The following is a 19,066-nucleotide window of genomic DNA, read 5'->3' on the forward strand; positions in this document are numbered from 1 at the left end:
CATGACACTTTGCTTTATGGAAAGTGCATTACGATTTTCCTGGTGTGTCTCTTGGCTGTTTTACCTCAGTTCGGTAATAAGCCGCTATTTTTATTTTCTCCAGTATGTAGCTTGGAGATCTTGTCAGCACAGCGAACTCACGCTTCGTGTGCGTCCTGGTACCCGACTTTTGTCCTTGTGGAATGGGTTGCTTGTTTGAGGACAGGGCAACGTCTAAGATTGCTGCAACTTCCTCCTGTTCACTGTCATGATCTAAAGCTTCATGTTGCTTTATATATTTGTACATGCGAGTGTACAAGTCTTCCAGTTTTTCAGGACGCTCCTTCATGAGCAACCTATATAGCTAGGTGTTTTTCCGGATTGCCTTGGTGAATGCCAAGGTTGCAAAGGACTCTTGGAGGTCGTTTTCTATATACAACAAGTCTGTCTTGAATCGCCCTAAGAAGGAGCGGATTAACTCGTCTTTCTTCTGAGACAACATGAAGAATGAGTCGACGCCGATTTTCTTACGTCTGTTGTGGACGTAATGATTAGCGAACTGGTCGGTTAGCTTCTCGAAGCTATCGATGGAGTTTGGCTCTAGTGAGTAGAACCAGTCGAGGGCTCCTTTCAAATTTGCAGGAAACAAGCGGCATTACAAGTAGTCAAACTCTTGCGCATTGTAGAATGCGAGGCTCTGGATGTAGCGAGCTACGTGTTGACCGGGACATGTACTGCCATCATACATCGCAAAGCGTGGCTAAAGGAAATCGTGCGGAGAGGGTTTACTGATTACCTTCGGTGTGAATGGGGATGCTCGATAAGTTTTCAGCATCTTTTGGACGATCTGAGTGGCGTCCTTCTTCACAGTACTCTAGTCAATTCACTGGGACAACTCGTTGATTTGCTAGTTTACTTTGTTAATATTGTCCTTAGCGGTGACTCCATTGGGGTTCTGGGCTGCCACTTGACTTGTGAGTGCGGCGTTTTCCTGTCGTAAGAAGGTGATGCTATCGTTCATGGTTCCTATATGGGCGGCCATGTTCTTCATTTGGTCTTGTAGGTTGTCCATGCTTCGTGGGCTTGAGATTTGTTTGAAGGTTTTTATGGTTGAATGGTTGTGAACTCAAGAAATCGAGCCACAAACGGCGCCAATGTAAATGTTATGTTTGGTTAACCTTACAAATGTGGGCAGTTTATGAGGGAGATGGTGTTTGGAGTTGGATTTAACCGAGTTTGTTTGGACGAATTGCCTACGTATCAAGTTCTCTCTGCTGGGGGAGACTTGAATCAGGTCAGACGTAGTTCCTCATCCTCTTTATATAGGCAAGGTGTCCACGCCTCTCGCGTTCCCGCGTCAGGTCAGATCCAGGTCTTCAGGTCACTCCCCAGCCTTGATTGCAAGTTATGAAAATTTATCATGAAGCATGCTTGAAGCTCCGGCCTTGATGGCTGTAATAAAGACATACGTTACGAGCCGTTGTGGAACGAGAGAAGTGAGCGCTATGTAGGTCGCTTCTGGATGAGATCGTCCATTCGTCTCGAGTCACTTTGAAGCGAGCTCGCAGGACGAAAGTGTGAGATCAATTGGTGGTGAGGTCGCTCTGGACGTGAGTTGAATATGTTGCTTGCCTGATTTGAATCACTATGAAGCAAGCTCTGAGGACGAGGATACGAGATCGGTTATTACTTCTGTATGTGGATATTATTCTCTCACATGGTATTCTCCACGGAGCACAGCGAATTTCGGCTATTTGTGCATAACTATCACTTCGGGTAATTTAAGGCATACAGATTGTGCAAACTTCTTTATTACTTTGTTTGAACTTTATAACTCTGTGGAACTAGTGCTATGAAGTTTGTCAGAGCTGCCTCACTTCAGAATTAGTCTAATTGTGATTGTATATAATCTAAAACTCGAAAAGAATGTAGAAATATTCCTCAAAAAACATTTATGCTCTGTCGTAGATATACAATGAAACTGTTTGAGAACACAAGTTTCTCAAATTTTCCAACTGAAAAAATTAATTTGCTGAATATGGTCATTGGTCAATGACCAAAATCCAATATATCTATTTATTTATACATCTTCTAAATTCTAATTAATCAATTTAATCCATTTACTCGCAACTTCATAAGTGTGCCACGAGTTCTTAAACTACAAACTAAGGAGGTGTTTGTGTTTTTAGTACTTATAAAGTAGTTCGCTACTTATTCTATTTTATAAATGGTGGATTTTTTTTTTTCTTGGGTGTTTATTTTTCAGCTTCTTGTAAATAAATAATAGACTCTTATATTTTGGTATGTTTTGCTACCTATAACTCTATAAATGTTAAAAGTGTAAGTAGGGAAACTTGACTTACAGAAATATGTAAGTGCAATTTATAATTAAGTAGCAAGCACTTATACGTAATAAAAAAAACAAACAAGCCTTTACGTCTGGTTATGCTAGAAACACGTATCTCTCTTTACATTTTATAGTTAAACATAAGCATGATCTGCTCCCTCTTTAATTTTTAATAGTAGTCAAACCATGACGATTGATTCTTTATGTGTGCCGCATCAAAAAATATAAATAAAAATGTACATATAAAATGACAATATGATTTTGGGTCTCAGTATTAAAAAGGGAAGTGAGGCCCTCCAAGTATTATTTCGTTTGAATTTGTATTTGTATTTACTTGCTTTGTTTTTCTTATTTTCTTCGTTAATTTAGTGTCTTGTAATTATTTGGTAGAAGTGTTTAGGCGATTTTTAATTCAAAAAATCTATTTAGACTCCCTTAATTTCCTAGGGATTCCATATCTTAGGTGACATCCAAATTATATTTATCTTTCAAAAATTTAAAAAAAAAAATAGAAACAAATAAATAACTAATAACTTATCCAATTAAATAGCTAAAACCCAATATAGTAACAAATAAATAACAAAAAACTTACCTATACAAAAAAAGAAAGAAAAAACCAAATCTAAAAAATCTCTCTCTCTCTCTCTCTCTCTCTCTCTCTCTATTAATTTTGAATAGAGAAAAAAAAGTTTTTTTTATCACTTTTAATTACAAAAAATAAAAAATAAAAATAAAATTGTATGTTCTCTATCTATTGATTTGAACAAATGTTTGGAGAAAAATGAACTAGATATGGAAGATGAATGGTTTAAAAATGGTGTGACGGAAGATGAAGACGGCAGTAGAAAAAAAAAATTAATGAAACCTGATTCAATTTTTTTTTTAGACATTATGATTTGATTTGATTTTTTTTTTTTTTTGTCGATAGAAATATTGGTAAGTTTGTTCATTTATTTGTTACTATTTATAAGTTTAGTTATTTAATTAGATAAGTTATTTGTTATTATTTTGTTTCTACGTTTTTTTTTTTTTTTTTTTTGGAAAGAGAAAGTGGGAATTGAATTCCACGTAGGAAATAGAGTCCCAAAGAAATTATAAAGGAAGTGTGAGTATAAGTGCTCTTTTTAATTTGGGTGATCTTGGACACACCCATAAAAACACTTCCGTATACTATAACTATCATAAGTATTTGTCATACTTCAATAACTGCCTAAATCTAATAATATCTCCCAAATTAATTTCAGATATTTCTAATAGGGGCAAAAAATAAAATAATAAAATAATAAAATATAGCGACCACCTCTTTTTGATACCCGCCTGTTTTGAGTGAAAGTTTATTTTCGCACTCTTCTTCTTCATAAACCCAGAGTTCTTCTAAAGCTAGCCTATAAAAGAACTCGTGGATGATCTTGTAGAAGAAATACATTTGTTGTTTCAAGTCATATACAATATTTCTTTCTAATTGCTATGTAAACATCTTTCCAATTTTTCCCAATATGTCATTTTGGGACAGAGTAGGAGGGGTAGACACAATAGGATTTGAATTTTCATAGGCTTAGGTTTGCATTAATTGACTTAAAATTGTTTTAGTGGCTCATTTTTCTTTATTTACGGGACCTGTTTTCCGATTTCCCAGTTTTGTCCTTTGTATGCCATCGTCACAGGTATGTTAGGTTTTATCGCCTTTCATGTTTCATTTTAATTCACCTAATAATTAAAAGATTTCCCCGTTGTAAATTAAACAAGTGGAAATTAATTTTTATTTGGGTTTTGCTGTTTTAAAATACTCTTAAACATATAAAGTTGGGACTAGAAAAGAATCTCACCCTTGACGTCACATTGGGGTAATCTTTGCTCTATTTTGTGCTTTATTGCCATTTCTAATTAGTTATTAGATAGGGTTTTATTATCTTTACCTTTATAGGTAGAAAATACATGGGAAGGATGCAATGAAACCACAGTGTATATTTGGGGAAGCCTCAATAGAAGTTTGAAACTCTTTCAATGTCCATAATGCCATGCCCTCACAGATTAACTTGCATTCCCTTAAAGTTTTTTTTTTTTCTTTTTATTTCTAATTTTACTTATGACTGGTGTTCTATATGTCCTTTTAATGTCTTGGTTGCCTGAATTAACCGAATCAAGAGTATCTCTGGATTTAATATAAAGAGTAGCTCTATACTAGATTATGTGTAGCACCATGTCTGAACTTGAGTTTATTAATTTGTAAGTTCTGAGTTTATTAACTTGAGTTCATGGCCTACATTTGGATGAGTTAGGGAACGATATTTATGTGAAGAGAAACTTAAACAAATATGTTTTCTTACACTTTGATCCCATCAATGTAAAGGTTATATTTGGTTTTACCTTATAGATTCAAGAAAATGAGGAAAATGATGTATAAATATGGTATTGACCGAGTTCATGTGGACGAACTACCTACGTATCAAGTTCTCTCTCAGGGGAGGACTTGAATCAGGTCAGACGTAGTTCCTCATCCTCTTTATATAGGCAAGATGCCTGCACCTTTTGCTCTCTTGCTTCAGGTTAGATCCAGATCTTCAAGTCACTTATGAGCCATGAAGGTGAATTATAAAGAATCAATGAGCTGCATACCTGAAGCTATGGTCTTAATGGTTGTAGTAAAGACTTATATTACCAGCCATTGTGGAGCGAGAGAAGTGAGTGCTATGGAGGTCGCTTCAGGGTGAGATCGTCTACTTGCCTCAAGCCCCTTTGGAGCAATCTCACAGGTCGAATACGTGAGATCGGTTGATGGTGATATTACTCTAGGTGCGAGTTGAATAAGTCGCTTGCCTGAGTGGAGTCACTATGAACCGAGCTCTGAGGACGAGGATGTTAGGTTGGTTGGTAGTTCTGTGTATGTTGGACATGTGTGTGATATTTATTGGATGTGAATATTACTACCTTACAATCAACTAGAAAAGTTAAACTTTAGGAAATTGCATAATTACTCAATATTTCCCAATGAAATGTCAATGGATACTAACTATTTTTAGTATCAGTGTCTAGTAGTATTATTCACTTGCTGCATCTTTGTAGTATAGTGATAACTATTCTTATAGAGGAGTATTTTGCAGGTTTACTTCGACTTTGTATTTGCAGAAGGCATGTCTTCACTCACTAGCCTGATCAGTTGTGTTACTATTCTGCCTCTGTTCTATACTCTGAAAGCAAGGTTCGTTCTATCCCTTAGAAGGAAAGTATTACCACTTCTTATGCAATTTGCTTTATCTAATCCTACAGTGTTTGGCGCTACTTTCTGTGGTTTTCTCTCATAAAAACTTCAATTTGCTTTTTACAGGGATAAGCAGTCTAGTAGCCCAGTTACTTCACCTTTACCAAATGTTGAGGAAGTTGCTGTTCTGATTTTCTGAGCTATTGTGTTGATATCTAGCTGACACAGCAATGTCTTCATAAGAACCATCAGTCAACAGTCTAAATGTAATACTAAGTAGAACCTCAAGAACAAAAAGTTGCTTTAATGAGTTTGGCTACGAAATATTGATTGTTTGTCATAGTAATGCTATAATGTGATGAACTGATATCTGATGATCATGCATGAAACCCAATATTCTGATTGTATCTTAGGAAGCTGAGTTTTGAGAGGGAGAAGAGGTACACCGGTGTATCTCATATAGTCATATTTTGAGGTTGGCATTTGTGTAGTTCTAAGCGAACTAAACCCAATTGGTGTGGGGGTTTACTCATAGGTGTCAGCCCAGTGAAAACCCAACGTATTATTTTGGGTACGTTTAATAAAAAGAATGGTAATTTAGGAAGCTAAATATGTTTAAAATCATTTTATTTATTTATTTTAAAGTTGGAGTTAGGGCTGGCAATGAGTCGGGTAAGAACCGATACCCGATCCGGTCCGAACCAATAAAAGCGGGTCTGGGACAGGTAATTAGCATATTGGACCGGTTCTGGGTCTTGAAAATCAGAACCGGACTCTTATTGGATTGGTTCTGGATTAAGTATGTACCGAACCGTTATGGGCCTAATCCAATTAAAATTTTTAGTCTTATTCTTTCTAATTTTCCTCCACCATATATTTCTATTACCTTATACAACATTACAATATTTAAAATTCCAAAATAAGATATACAAAATACATATGTAATATTATGATATTTTTTTACATAATAAAAAAATGGTTTCTATTACAAATTTGGATTTCAAATCATTCATTATGCCTTTTTTATTTGTATATCTTGTTTTTGTGTTTAGCAAAAAAAAATTATTTAATATTTATATAACGAAAATTAGGATCAAATTATTAAAAACTCGGTTCACCGGGTTGAAATTGAGCTTATTGGTTCGGAACGGATCGGATCCGGAATCAAAAAAAAGTTTTCGGCTCGGTTCTGGTTCTCTAACTCAAATATCCGTTCGGGTCGGGTCCAGTTTTGGGTCTGTATTGTTGAAAAGCGGATCGGTTTTGGATTTGCCTATATCCGGACCGATCCAACCCATTGCCAGCTCTAATTGGAGTATGACAGTGTTTTTATGGGTGTGTCCAAAATCACCCTTTAATTTTCCGTTTTTTAGAAAATGATTACCCTTTACAATTCCCTTATAGAAAAAAAAACATTCATATCTTTTTAAACGTGTTTTAAACTTTTAATATGAGCAGTTAATTCCACACAACAATTTAGCATAAGCACCAAAGTATTGCGTGCAATGCACAAACGGCAAATCTGATGGTCGATGCAATAGAAAACCCAGTCCTTGATTGTTGTGAACTTGTGATCATTCATTTAGAAATTCACTGTTGAGCAATGTAGAGTGGAACCCGCCACCTGCATGTTCATACCTGCGGCAATCGTGCGGTCATTACTGTCATTAATTCTCTATACTACTTGAAAGTGTGTAGATAAATTGAAGATGCACTAAATATAACGAAGTAAATTGAACCTGGGAAATTCATTTCTATACCATGATGATATGTATGTAGCACTTTGTGGTAAACGTGATTTCCTGAATGTTGCATCGGCCCTATGTAACCTCACATGAATAGCACGTGAATGACAAACCTTAAATGGTATGGAAGTTCACCAGGCTAGAAATTAAAGAGAACTTTGGTCTCACATTTTAGATCATGTAATAAAATGGTTCTGATCATCCGATAGGGGTTGACTTTGTTTACTCCATTTTGAGATTTTCACAAAATTGATTGAGTTGTATGGATTTAGGAGATCTACATGGTTTAATAAATAAAAGTCCTAGAGAGAATACTAAATTCTAACCTCTCAAATCGGTCAAATGAACATTGATTTTCAGAGGAACCATTTGTTTGACTCGTAACACCATGATCGAGGTTATGAAGTTCTGTGCCAAGATGACAAGAGCAACCATCCAAGCAGACATAAATGTGCGCAAATATCTACTTAATTTTCGTACACCTTATTCTTCCACTAGATGAAAATGGTCGTCTTTTCAAGCATATAATTTTGAGACGTACAAGAGGTACCACATTATCTTGCGATTTAGTTATGCAATTAAGTGGTATTATTTTCCTGATCGCGATTTGTATTATCTTTCATAGTAGCATGCAGGTTCTCCGTTCACTTCACTACAAGTAAGAATTAGCCAACTTACCAATGTATTGTGGACTAATGATGGATTTTCATTGCCGTGTTTTCCAATGAACTGACTTTGCTTTATTTTCTTTTTCTACACCCAGCGGGTCGGAGATGCTCTACGTAAAATGCTAATAACTAGGCTTTAATTTGATTTGAACACTCATGATGGGCTGAATGCGATTTTAGACATCGTGATCTTGAATCTGCAAGAGTTCAAAAAGAAAATTAGATTGATTCCAAATATTATCAAATCTAAATTATTACTCATTTTATAGTCTATTATAGTTGGACTAATCTCATAATTAGACACCGTTCGCCTTATAACTAAGAAAAATGCAGCTACTGTAGGCCATCCTTTGGAACTAGTGTGTGGTTCCGAACGCAATTTTATTCTTGTGAATGAGAAACGTAACAATAGTACAAGATTTGCAATAATCTAAACAAGTAGGCTGTTAAGTAGTCAACATCCACTCATGATTCATGAAGCATGTGAAATATTAGTACGGACTACGGAGCGATATGTGAGCAACATGATCGAGAAGTGCATATTGAACCAGTAAGAAGTGAACTGTGGTGTATCTATATATGCGCGTTGTTGGGGTGACAACCTTATCTATGATTACTATTAACTGATACAGGCTCGATTCAATATATCGTACAGGTGGTTAGGACTTAGTAGTTAGTACCCATCTTACAAAACACGGTGAAGTCGACAAAGTAAATGGCATTTCACGTTTTCTTCGTTCCCAAGACTATGCCCTTCATTGCATCATAATCGGCGCAACAGTACTGTGACAAATAGGTTATACATTGCATGTTAGAAACTTGATAGTTGTTCACTGGCATAATTTTGGATGATTGTCGTGAAAGCCTTTTAAGTTCGAGCTCATAAACGTACGAAGAGGTTTTGAAGTGCCCAACTTAGAGGTATAATTTTTTAGGAACAATGTGAACCATTTCATTTTATTGTCATCTTTCTAAATTCTTTTCAATTGTTCTAAATCCTGAATATTTACTCGATGAGGTACCTGTCTGCAACCTTTAAATCCTCCAGGTTGTAATAGCGTTGGTACAGTTGTGCATAGTATTTATCGGGATTGTTAAAAACGTGTCCTACAAATTTATGTGAAGAACTAAAGAACAAATACCATCTATATATCTAAATATGTTTAGTTAGTGGCGTACCTATTTGGTACCAATGATTTAGTTTTACACTAGTTTGTAGGTTGTACCGGCTCTTTTGAAAATATTTAGATTTTTTTTAGAAAATTAGGACTACCATTTTAGTCACTAATCCGTTTTAATTTTCTAACAAATTGTTTTAATTAAGTTTTAAAAATCCGTTTTTTTAAATTGAGAGAGAAATCATGTTTTAATAGGAGAATAATTTTCGTTCTAATTAGATATGCTAGATTTTCCCTTTTCAATAAGAGAAAAATTCCAGAATGATTCCCGCTTTAATTAGAAGTGCTAGAATTTATTTTAACGGGAGAGAAATTCCCGTTGTAAAAAAAGATTCCCGTTTTTCAAATAAGAGAGAAATTAAATAGGAGATGATGTGGAATTTTAATAGAGCTCGAAAAATACCTCTTGTGGGAGCTTTAATATTAAGACTAGCTTGTAGGCTACATACGCACCGGCTATTTTGAAAACATTTAATTTTTTTAAGAAAATTGGGACTACCGTTTTAGTCGCTAACCCGTTTTAATTTTCTAACAAATTGTTTTAAATGAAGTTTTAATTAAATTTTAAAAACCCGTTTTTTCAATTGGGAGAGAGATCCTGTTTTAATAGGAGAATAATTCCCGTTTTAATTAGATATGCTAGATTTTCTCTTTTCAATATGAGAGAAATTCTCATTTTAATAGGAGAATGATTCTCGCTTTAATTAGAAGTGTTAGAATTTGTTTTAATAAGAGAGGAATTCCCGTTATAATAGGAAATGAATTCTCGTTGTAAAAAAAAATTATCGTTTTTCAAATAGGAGAGAAATTCCCGTTTTAATAAGAGATGACGTAAAATTTTAATAGAGCTCGAAAAATACCCCTTGTGGGAGCTTTAATATTAAGATATAGATATGAGTGTTTCTACGGCAACACAAAAAGTGAACCGAAACTTGTGAACACACTGACGTGGCAAGCAGAGAGACCTTGATTTGCAGTACTTCTTGGAGAAATACACACGCACCCCTGCCTGATGAGTGCCACATCAGTTTGTTCACTCATTCGGTTCAAAAGTGTGTGTTGCTATAGAATTTTGGTATAGATATAGATATAGATATAGATAGGCAATACTATCACTTAAGTCTATGAACTTGTTAAAATGTTCTACTTTATTCTATATACTTTTTTTAGAGCGCAAACCACCTTAAACTTGTAATAAAATTTCATTTTATCTGGCCCATTTCAAGCACCAGATTACTGATGTGTCGTATTCCTACGTATTTTTTGTCTTCATCCGACACATTGACGTAGCGGATGATACATGTTATATATCTTCATGATATATAATATGTATCACCCTTTTACACAATAATACATGACATGTATCACGAAGATACATGATATGTAGCACGATGATACAAAACATGTATCATCTGCCACATCACTGTGTCGGATAAATGGAATGGGCTGGATAGGTAAAATGGGTCGGATAGGCAAAATGGAATTTCATTACAAGTTTAAGGTGGTTTGCGCTCTAAAAAAAGTATATGGGGTAAAGTGGAATATCCTAACAAGTTCATAGGCTCAAGTGGTATGTAGTATTGCCGTTTTACATATAAGTTCGATAGGTTTAACCACTTACAAGCAAGGAACTAATTTTTGGAAAATTTCGTAAAAATCTCGCGAATATTTTCATTTTCAGTGGGCACCAAAACATTTCGGACCATACATTTTTTGTTTGCAAGTTTTCAAAAAAATTTGCAAAAATTTCGGTTCTTTTTTCAATTTCGTTCATTATATACATTGATATGCAGTTTTTCATGAATTTTAGAGAAAATTCCAAAATTTCAAAATAATAACAAGTGCAATAATATTTTAAATAGAAACCAGTTTTGCCAATTTAGCATTTAGTATGTACTAGTTACTAAACATTAAAGTCCTCATTTTCTCTCAAACATTTACTTAGCCATCCAAATATTTGAGAGACTCATCACTTCACCTTGGTAGTTAAGTTTGTATTCTTCCTCTAATCCCTCCATTTTGATTTTTCTTTGTCTTCCAAATATTTGATTATTGAAATATGTAATATATGTGTATTTGAGAAGATTGTTAATTTTGAGATAGGGAGTTGTTTATTTTGGTCATTTTTTGTGTATAGACATTTAAATTTGAAAGTATAGTTGGTGCTCATATTTTTTATTTTTGTTAATGTATTCATATATTTTATCTTACTTTTTGCGAAAATTTCTCGAAAATTTATATATTTTCATTTTCTATAGTCACCGAAATAGTGACCAAAAACAAAATTTAACTCCTTGCTTACATGCTTACAAGTTATCGTCTATACATTGGTTAAGAGCAAGTCCAATGGGGAGCAGCTATAATGGGCAGCTAAAGGGTGCCACATAGGCCCTTTAGCAGCCCCAACTAAATTTAGTAGGCCAAATTCAAAAAACCAGTCCAATGGGGAAAATTTTAGCAGTTGTTAAGTTCGGGATACTGACGATAAAGTTTTTGCCGTCTGTACGTTAAATTGCAACATACGGCATAAATTCTGCCGTCTGTACACTCCAGACTATAACATACAAATCTCTTCTCAATTCACTCTCAAAAACCAAAAACAAAAACAAAAACTAAATAGGGAAATCCGAACATAATGATTAGGAACATTAGGAAAATAAAAGAACATTATTAGGAACATTAGGCAATCCTTCAATTGATGAAGTTGTTTTATTATTCAAACTTTTCAAAGGTAAACAGAACATTAGGAAAATAAAAGAACATAATGAGAGCATCAATCTTCATCCTCATTATCTTAATCTTCATCCTCATCATCTTCCTCATCATCTTCATCATTATCTTCATCTGCTTCGTCATTACCTTTTTCATAACAATACGGATCCATTCATCATCTTTTTTTTTATTTTTTTTTTCTTTTTCTTTGTCTATTTTTTTGTCTGAATATTCACTGGTAGGGCAATCCGACCAGTGAGACCATTCAGGGATAGCCATAAAAGCAACTAAAGAAAGGAAGAAGTATGTGAGAGGATGGTTTTTATAAAACACAAGTTAATCTCATATAGTTTGGGGATAGTTTTTATATGAACAAAAAAATTGTAAAAACGAGGAAACTTAATGATGATTAGCAAGAAAATGAGAAAATTTAAAGGTGATTAGCAAGAAAATGAGGAAACTTAATGGTGATTAGCAAAAAAAATGAGAAATTTAATAGTGATTAGCAAGAAAACAAGGAAAGTTATGGGAATTAGTGGAAAATAAATTTCATAGTTATTTGTACATAAATTTTAGTGAAAAATAAATTTATTGGTTTTTCAGGTTTTGCATCTACCAGTTACAGACGACAGAGTTTCTACCGTCCGTCCATTTTATTAAAATGGGAGACAGACGACATAATTTCTACCGTTTGTACATAAATAGCCAACAGACGGTAGAAACTATGTCGTCCGTCTTCCAAAACTTATTATGGCAGTTGCTAGCGAAGGTCTTAACTTTGGTTGGGTTTTTTATTCCTTCCAAATTTAAGACCCTTTTAGCAATCTTATTATAATGACATTTTTATAATTGGGGTGCTATATTTGCCTTTAGCAGCCTATATAGCCACCCATTGAACTTGCTCCAAGAGAAATGAATGTCGTCTAATTTGTGCATCAATAATGTAATGACCTTATATGTTGGACTGTTGGTAATGTCATTTTAGAAATACAGTCTTGACTCTTGAGTAGACCCGGTTGAAGTAATCAACCTAGACAGACTGGGCTTATGAATTCATAATAAAGTCACCAAGTAAAATCTTTAATCTTACAGCTGAAACTGCAAAGTTGCAGAAACTTGCATTGAAAGTTTAATGGATGATTTTTCATGAAAAGCCGAACAGTTTTTATTATGAAGGTACATCTAGCTTCTCAGTGTTAAAATAGTAGGATTAAAACACGTCTTTCTGTCTCAGTTGAAACTCCATAACCAGTTTGAGAGAATTTGTCAGTCCATACTATGAATCTATATTTTGAAGTTTGTGATTTTAAGCTTGAGGTATACAGTGTGACAATCTCACATTCTTTCAAGAGTTCCATTGAAGCCTGCTTTCTGTTTGAGATGGAGTTCCTTAGCAAGTTTGGGAGAGCATGTCAGATAATTGATAAATCATTCTGATTGTAATTTTACGTACAATGAGAAAGATACGTAAAAGATGAAATAATTAAGAGCATTGAAGGAATGAAGGAGAAGGGGACCCAATGTTGTTATACAAATAATTCTACTAATTAACAATTGGCGGGGTTAGTTCATCAATTCAGTTCACACTATTATTAGCACCAACGATAACTACTAATTGGGTATTATGCATTGCGATTGGTGAACCATAGACTTCATTGAGGTCGGACCACGTTTGATTTGAACGTAGCTTAAATTGATAAATGGAGTCATATCGATCCCTAAATGATGATTAAGGGGCATATCTTTTCTTCTCCTAAGGGCAAAGTGGGAGATGAATGCAACCTCCAACTAGATAATGAACTGGACAATCACTTATGAGTTATAACACTGTTGGGACCCGATTGACGAAGAAGAAAAGGCGATTTCAATTTTTTCATGAGTTTGCATTATTTCTGTGTAAGCCTGTGATGCCAAAACTTCTATTTCGTTTTTCCTAGAGATTTATTTAAGTTCTAGACAAAATATCTGATATATAATGATTTGATGTGATCATATAGATGTCTGGACCATATTTAAGTATATAACAATTATTCATTTTTGAATTGCCCTGTTTGTTGAAATTTCTTCCTTGTTCTCTTGCTGTAGGTTGGACCATTTTTTTTTAAAAAATAGAGTCACTTATACATGGTGTTGTGCTTAATACTTACAATTAAAGGTGTTGGGTGTTAATGGTACCCGTTTAATCGGAACTAGAACCACAGAAAAAATCATGGTTACGGTTCATAATTTTAAGAATCATTTTAAAATAAGTACTAAAAAAATCCGGATCATATAGAATGAATCGAATTGTTTTTTAAACAAAAGAATGGGACTATAACTGGAACCGAATGTTATCGTACTTTTAACATAAAAAAAATCTAAATAAAATATATAAAAACTCAAAACGTTTATTTATATGTGACTAAATTATATTTATAAGTGTAATATGTAATTTTAATGATATTTAATATTATAAATAATATAAAAATATAGCTTACAACTTTAAATATAAAGTTTTACTTGATTTTATTATTAAATGACATAATTACTTATATCAATATTTAAAAACCATTTTTTGTTTGGTATTTTTATATTTTTGGTACATGTTTTTTAATAAGACCAATAAAAAATATTTATAGATAATAAATTTGAAAAATCAAAACCAAAACTAAAATTGCAAAATTAAATAGTTCTTGATTTTTACAACACTAAGAACCGGACCATCAACACTCCTACTTACAATCAATCATGGAGTGTTCCATGCAAAATAATTATTTTCTATTTTTCTTGAGTTATTTGACTGTAGAAACTATAATTAAGTCCAACACGAACCACGTAAGTAAATAAGAAAATTGGAGTCACACACACAAAAGGGTTTAAAAGGTGGCATGAAAATGAAAGAAAGGTGAAATGTTCATTACAAATGTGAAGTTGGATGATAGCGATATATGTTTGAGATAGACGGATAAATGAATAGGAAACATAGGTGAAAGATGAAATTTAAATGCGCGTTAAGTAGTGAGCAGAGAGAAGGGGACCTAGTGTACTAATGAAGACTATCGAAAGGTGCCACACTCTCTAAATGGTGGGCTCTAGCTCTACCCTACACTTTCTCTCTCCATATATTGTGTCATAGAGAGATGATAGAGATATGGAAAAGGGGTAGGTCGGTTAAATTACAAGGAGCTGCTATAAACAAGGTACACGTCCACCCCTTCTCCTTTCTCTACTTAAAACCCGCTCTCTTCTCACTATATCCTTGGTGCAACTCTCTTTCATTTTCTCTCCAAGTCTACAAACCTCTTCTCTATTTGGTTTTCTCTACATGTGTACCTAGTGATTGAAAGATCTCTTTTGAGTGCATATGTCCTTGCTTTCTTTACTCAAATTGCAAAAATAGTTCCAAGTTCCAACTCTTCTCTCTTTCTAACTCTATATCTACCAATCTATCTTTGGATCTATAAACCTTTCTTTTTCTTGATCAGTTCTACTCCCTTTCTTTTAAGGCAAAGAAGTACCTCTTATTGGTGCTTTCATTTATTCTTCTTTCTTTCTTTTGCTTCAAAACAAAACCCATTTTTCGTTTAACCATGAATGCATAAGAGTCTACATTTATTTTTCTTTGGTGACTTGTTCTGTACTTTGGGCATTAATACTTCTCTCCCCTATTTTCTTCTGTATCTCTTTGTACTGACTTGATTAGTTTAGTTGGTTTGCTTATCCTTTTTCCTAATAGAACAAGAGAGAATTCAATGAGTTGAAACAAAACAAACATTGGGTCTTTATGTCTTAAACAAGCTACACTTTGGCGATTACTATCAACAATGCCTGAAGCACCAAATTCAGAAACAGAGTGCTCTGTTTCATCAACACCATCTTCACCATCTTCATCATCTGGATTATCTCAATCTCTACAAACCAAACAGCATAAAGCACAAGACCAAGAATCCAAAAGAAGCAAAAGAATGAGAGATAGCAATAAGCACCCAGCATACAGAGGAGTTCGAATGCGGAACTGGGGAAAGTTTGTATCAGAAATTCGTGAACCTCGAAAGAAATCAAGAATCTGGCTTGGAACTTTCCCTACACCTGAAATGGCAGCAAGGGCACATGATGTAGCTGCTCTACACATCAAAGGTAGCTCAGCAATACTAAATTTTCCTGAACTAGCTGCCTCGTTACCTCGCCCTGCTTCCCTATCTCCAAGGGACATTCAAGCAGCAGCAGCTAAAGCAGCAACAATGGAGAAGTTTGATACAACTTCATCATCTTCTACTTCATTGGGCTCTTCTTCAGATTTGTCAGCAATAACAACAGAAGAAGAAGAAGAAGAAGAAGAGGAGGAGGAGGAGGAGGAGTTAACTGAAATTGTTGAGTTACCAAGACTTGGAACATCTTTTGACTCTGCTGAGTCCCAAAATGATTTCATCTTCATTGACTCATCTGAAAATTGGCTCTATCCTCCACCTTGGTTACAAAGTGCAGATGATTGTGGTAATGGTTATCTTTTTGATCAATTAATGCTTCCTGATAATGGAATTACAAGCAGCTTTGATGAAGCTTTGTTATGGGATTATTAGTGTTAATTACTCTGTTTTAGTGCTAATTACTCTGGTTTGTGTGAATGAGTAAGTTTGTTTTAGTTCAGCCCTTTTGATTCTTTTTCTTTTTGAAGGGCTATGAATATAATTACTCTTTATCTTTTCTTCTTCTTCTTTTTCTTTTTTCCAGTATGTCCTTTTATGGCAATAAACTCTAACTGTACAGTATTTCTATGAAGAGAAAGAAGAAAGATGCTATAAAACTTCTTGGGTTGGTGTAATCACATTAAAGTTTCTATATCTTTATTTTTCTTTAATATACTTTTTCATGTTTTCATGTTTTTATCTTTTTATTTTTGTTTCATGAAGATCTTAGCTACAAGTTACACTTTTCAACAACAAGCACATTAAAGCTTCACTCTCACGTACATCTCTCTCTCATACACCGATAGCTTTCGTTAGACATAGATTTAGTTGTTACTTTCTATCGTTAGTGTAAACACTATAAGCTAACTCGAGCATGTTTTGGTTTCATTCTTGTAACCATATAGATTTCAACACAAACCTTTAAAAAAAAATGTCTAGATTGAAGTGAAGTGAAGCGACGATGGGGTGGTTTCAGATTTCAAGACGATATGATCCATAAATTCTTTGTTGTGTTCAAAGGTTAATTTGTAGTTAAATATTTTGTAGTTTTATTTTTCTGTTCATGAAAAAACTTCATTTTCTTCCTTCAAATGCTCCTTCTTTTCCTCTGTCTTTCTCTGCTGCATTGAATGTTGACAGTTTTGAAGTTGCTTTGGGCACTTCGGTTGTAAATGTGATTAAGACATTGGACTCTCTTTTGATATTTTGTAATTCTATACGTACGTAGTAACACTAAACAAATTTGATGTCACTTGTCGTGGCGTGTTATATTCAGTTGGTTATTGGACATTTGCACAATTTGAGTAAGTTATGAAATGTTCGTTTTCTTATTAATCTCGATTAGATTAAAAATATATTTTCTGGCTTAGTAGAATAGTTAAACTAAGAAAGTTGTTCAGCTTCATTAGACAAGGATTTAATTGTAAGACTAGAGTGTGTAATGCATCATATTAGTATATATAGTTTAACTCAATGGAACTGTTCAAGGACGTCAACTTATAATTAAGTTGTTACAAATATTTAGAGCACTTGAATTGATCTTCATTTTAGCATTTTAAAGGTGTCACAACTCACATGAATAATCGGCGCATCTTCATTTTGGACTGATTGCGAGTTTGGCAACTTACCATCTGAACTGCATAACTTGATACCGCATGCCAAAATACTCTGCGACTCTCCACTCATTTCTCCTTCTTGCAAGCGACGCGGGATATTCTCGTGGAATCGTAAACTAATGGAGAATGCAATTAAAGTTGCTATGTGCATGCACCACAAAATGCTGAATAAGGTGGTGCCAGATGTGGCTCCACAAATAGCCCATAGATTCTCTTAAACCACCACCAATTATCTTTTTGGATTGTTGTATGCATAATCATATCCCAGATGACCAATGAAATGCAAAAGTAGAACTAGTTTGGACTTTGGAAGGTTTTTTTTTTTTTTTTTTTTTTTTGATGCAAATCATACTCTTATATATTAACCAAAATTACACAAACATAGGATAACAGTTAGCGTTCACTAAACAGCTAGGAAGATCCGAGCTTTCTAGCTGTCTTCTAGCCCATGCAGCTAGTTCATCTGCATCCCTATTGAAGGATCTACTAATCCACCTATACACAAAAGATTTACTTCCAGCCAGCATAGCTGTGATACATGTTTTTACCCCTTCCCATTCCCATCTGCATTCACTTGTATGTAGAGCTCCAATAACTTCCTTGTTGTCCCCTTGTAACACAAAGTCCTTTTGTCCTAGCTGCTTTGCCAGCAAGGCTGCCACTTCTGCGCCTTCTAGTTCAGCTTCTGCTGCCTCCAAGGCCTTGAACCTCCTAACAATGCCGCCCCATACAAACCTTCATCATCATCTCAGGGCCAAGAAAGACTAAAAACCCATCCAAGATTCCTCGCAAAACGAAGCATCAAATCTGATTATAATGCTTTCATTTGGAATGCTACAAAAATCTGCTTCAATCTGCTTTTAGATTAGTGTTAGGAAAAGGTGGAGGATTGGTAGATTCTTCTCTGTATGCTAAAAGCATTTTTCAGCTCCTCCTCTGCTCTTTCTGATTATTCCTTCTCTGTTCGCCATTTTGTTGTCAAACTTGATGCCATTCCTAGCTTGCCAAATTTGGTGCAGCATGAACATAATATGTGTCCCCGCCAGCCTTCTCTCATTGTTTGTGCTACAGCTCCACCTCACTGCCTGATCCAACCTTTCTCTAACCGACACCTGTTGCTCCTTGTGAACTTTCATCCCTAGTTGAGATCCAAACCAAAGCGGTTGTACCCATTCACATTTGTAAAAAATATGCTCTGTAGCTTTTCTGTTCCTTAGCAACGGAAGGGACAAGTAAAGTCTCCTATCATATGCTTTTCAAGAAGAGTTGCTCCCGTAGGAGCACCTCGCATATACATTTTCCACGGGGAAGAGTTGTATGTATCTTTGGGGTAGGAGTCTTCCATATTTGTCTAAGAGTGATAGGGTTGCAGCCGGAGCTTTGTCCTACCTCTTCTTTAGAGTGGAGGAGTTGATAAGCTGATTTTACAGTAAACCTTCCATATCTATCTTTTTGC

At 34.6% G+C, this 19,066-nt stretch overlaps 1 protein-coding gene across 1 annotated transcript; it reads left to right on the top strand.

The window, feature by feature from the left end:
- Positions 1-14,963: 14,963 nt before the first annotated feature.
- On the top strand, positions 14,964-16,512 carry TINY2 (Integrase-type DNA-binding superfamily protein). Its single transcript, XM_086603232.1, has one exon. The coding sequence runs from the start codon at positions 15,632-15,634 to the stop codon at positions 16,385-16,387; it is 756 nt and encodes a 251-aa protein (XP_086459358.1). The 5' UTR covers positions 14,964-15,631; the 3' UTR covers positions 16,388-16,512.
- The last annotated feature ends 2,554 nt before the right edge of the window (positions 16,513-19,066 follow it).

Source organism: Coptis chinensis, chromosome 3 (assembly GCF_015680905.1).
Source record: "Coptis chinensis isolate HL-2020 chromosome 3, ASM1568090v1, whole genome shotgun sequence".
Taxonomy (NCBI): Eukaryota; Viridiplantae; Streptophyta; class Magnoliopsida; order Ranunculales; family Ranunculaceae; genus Coptis; species Coptis chinensis.

Bases quoted from the DNA above. Each gene is read 5' to 3' on its own strand.
- TINY2 (XM_086603232.1), top strand. From the start codon at position 15,632: ATGCCTGAAGCACCAAATTCAGAAACAGAGTGCTCTGTTTCATCAACA.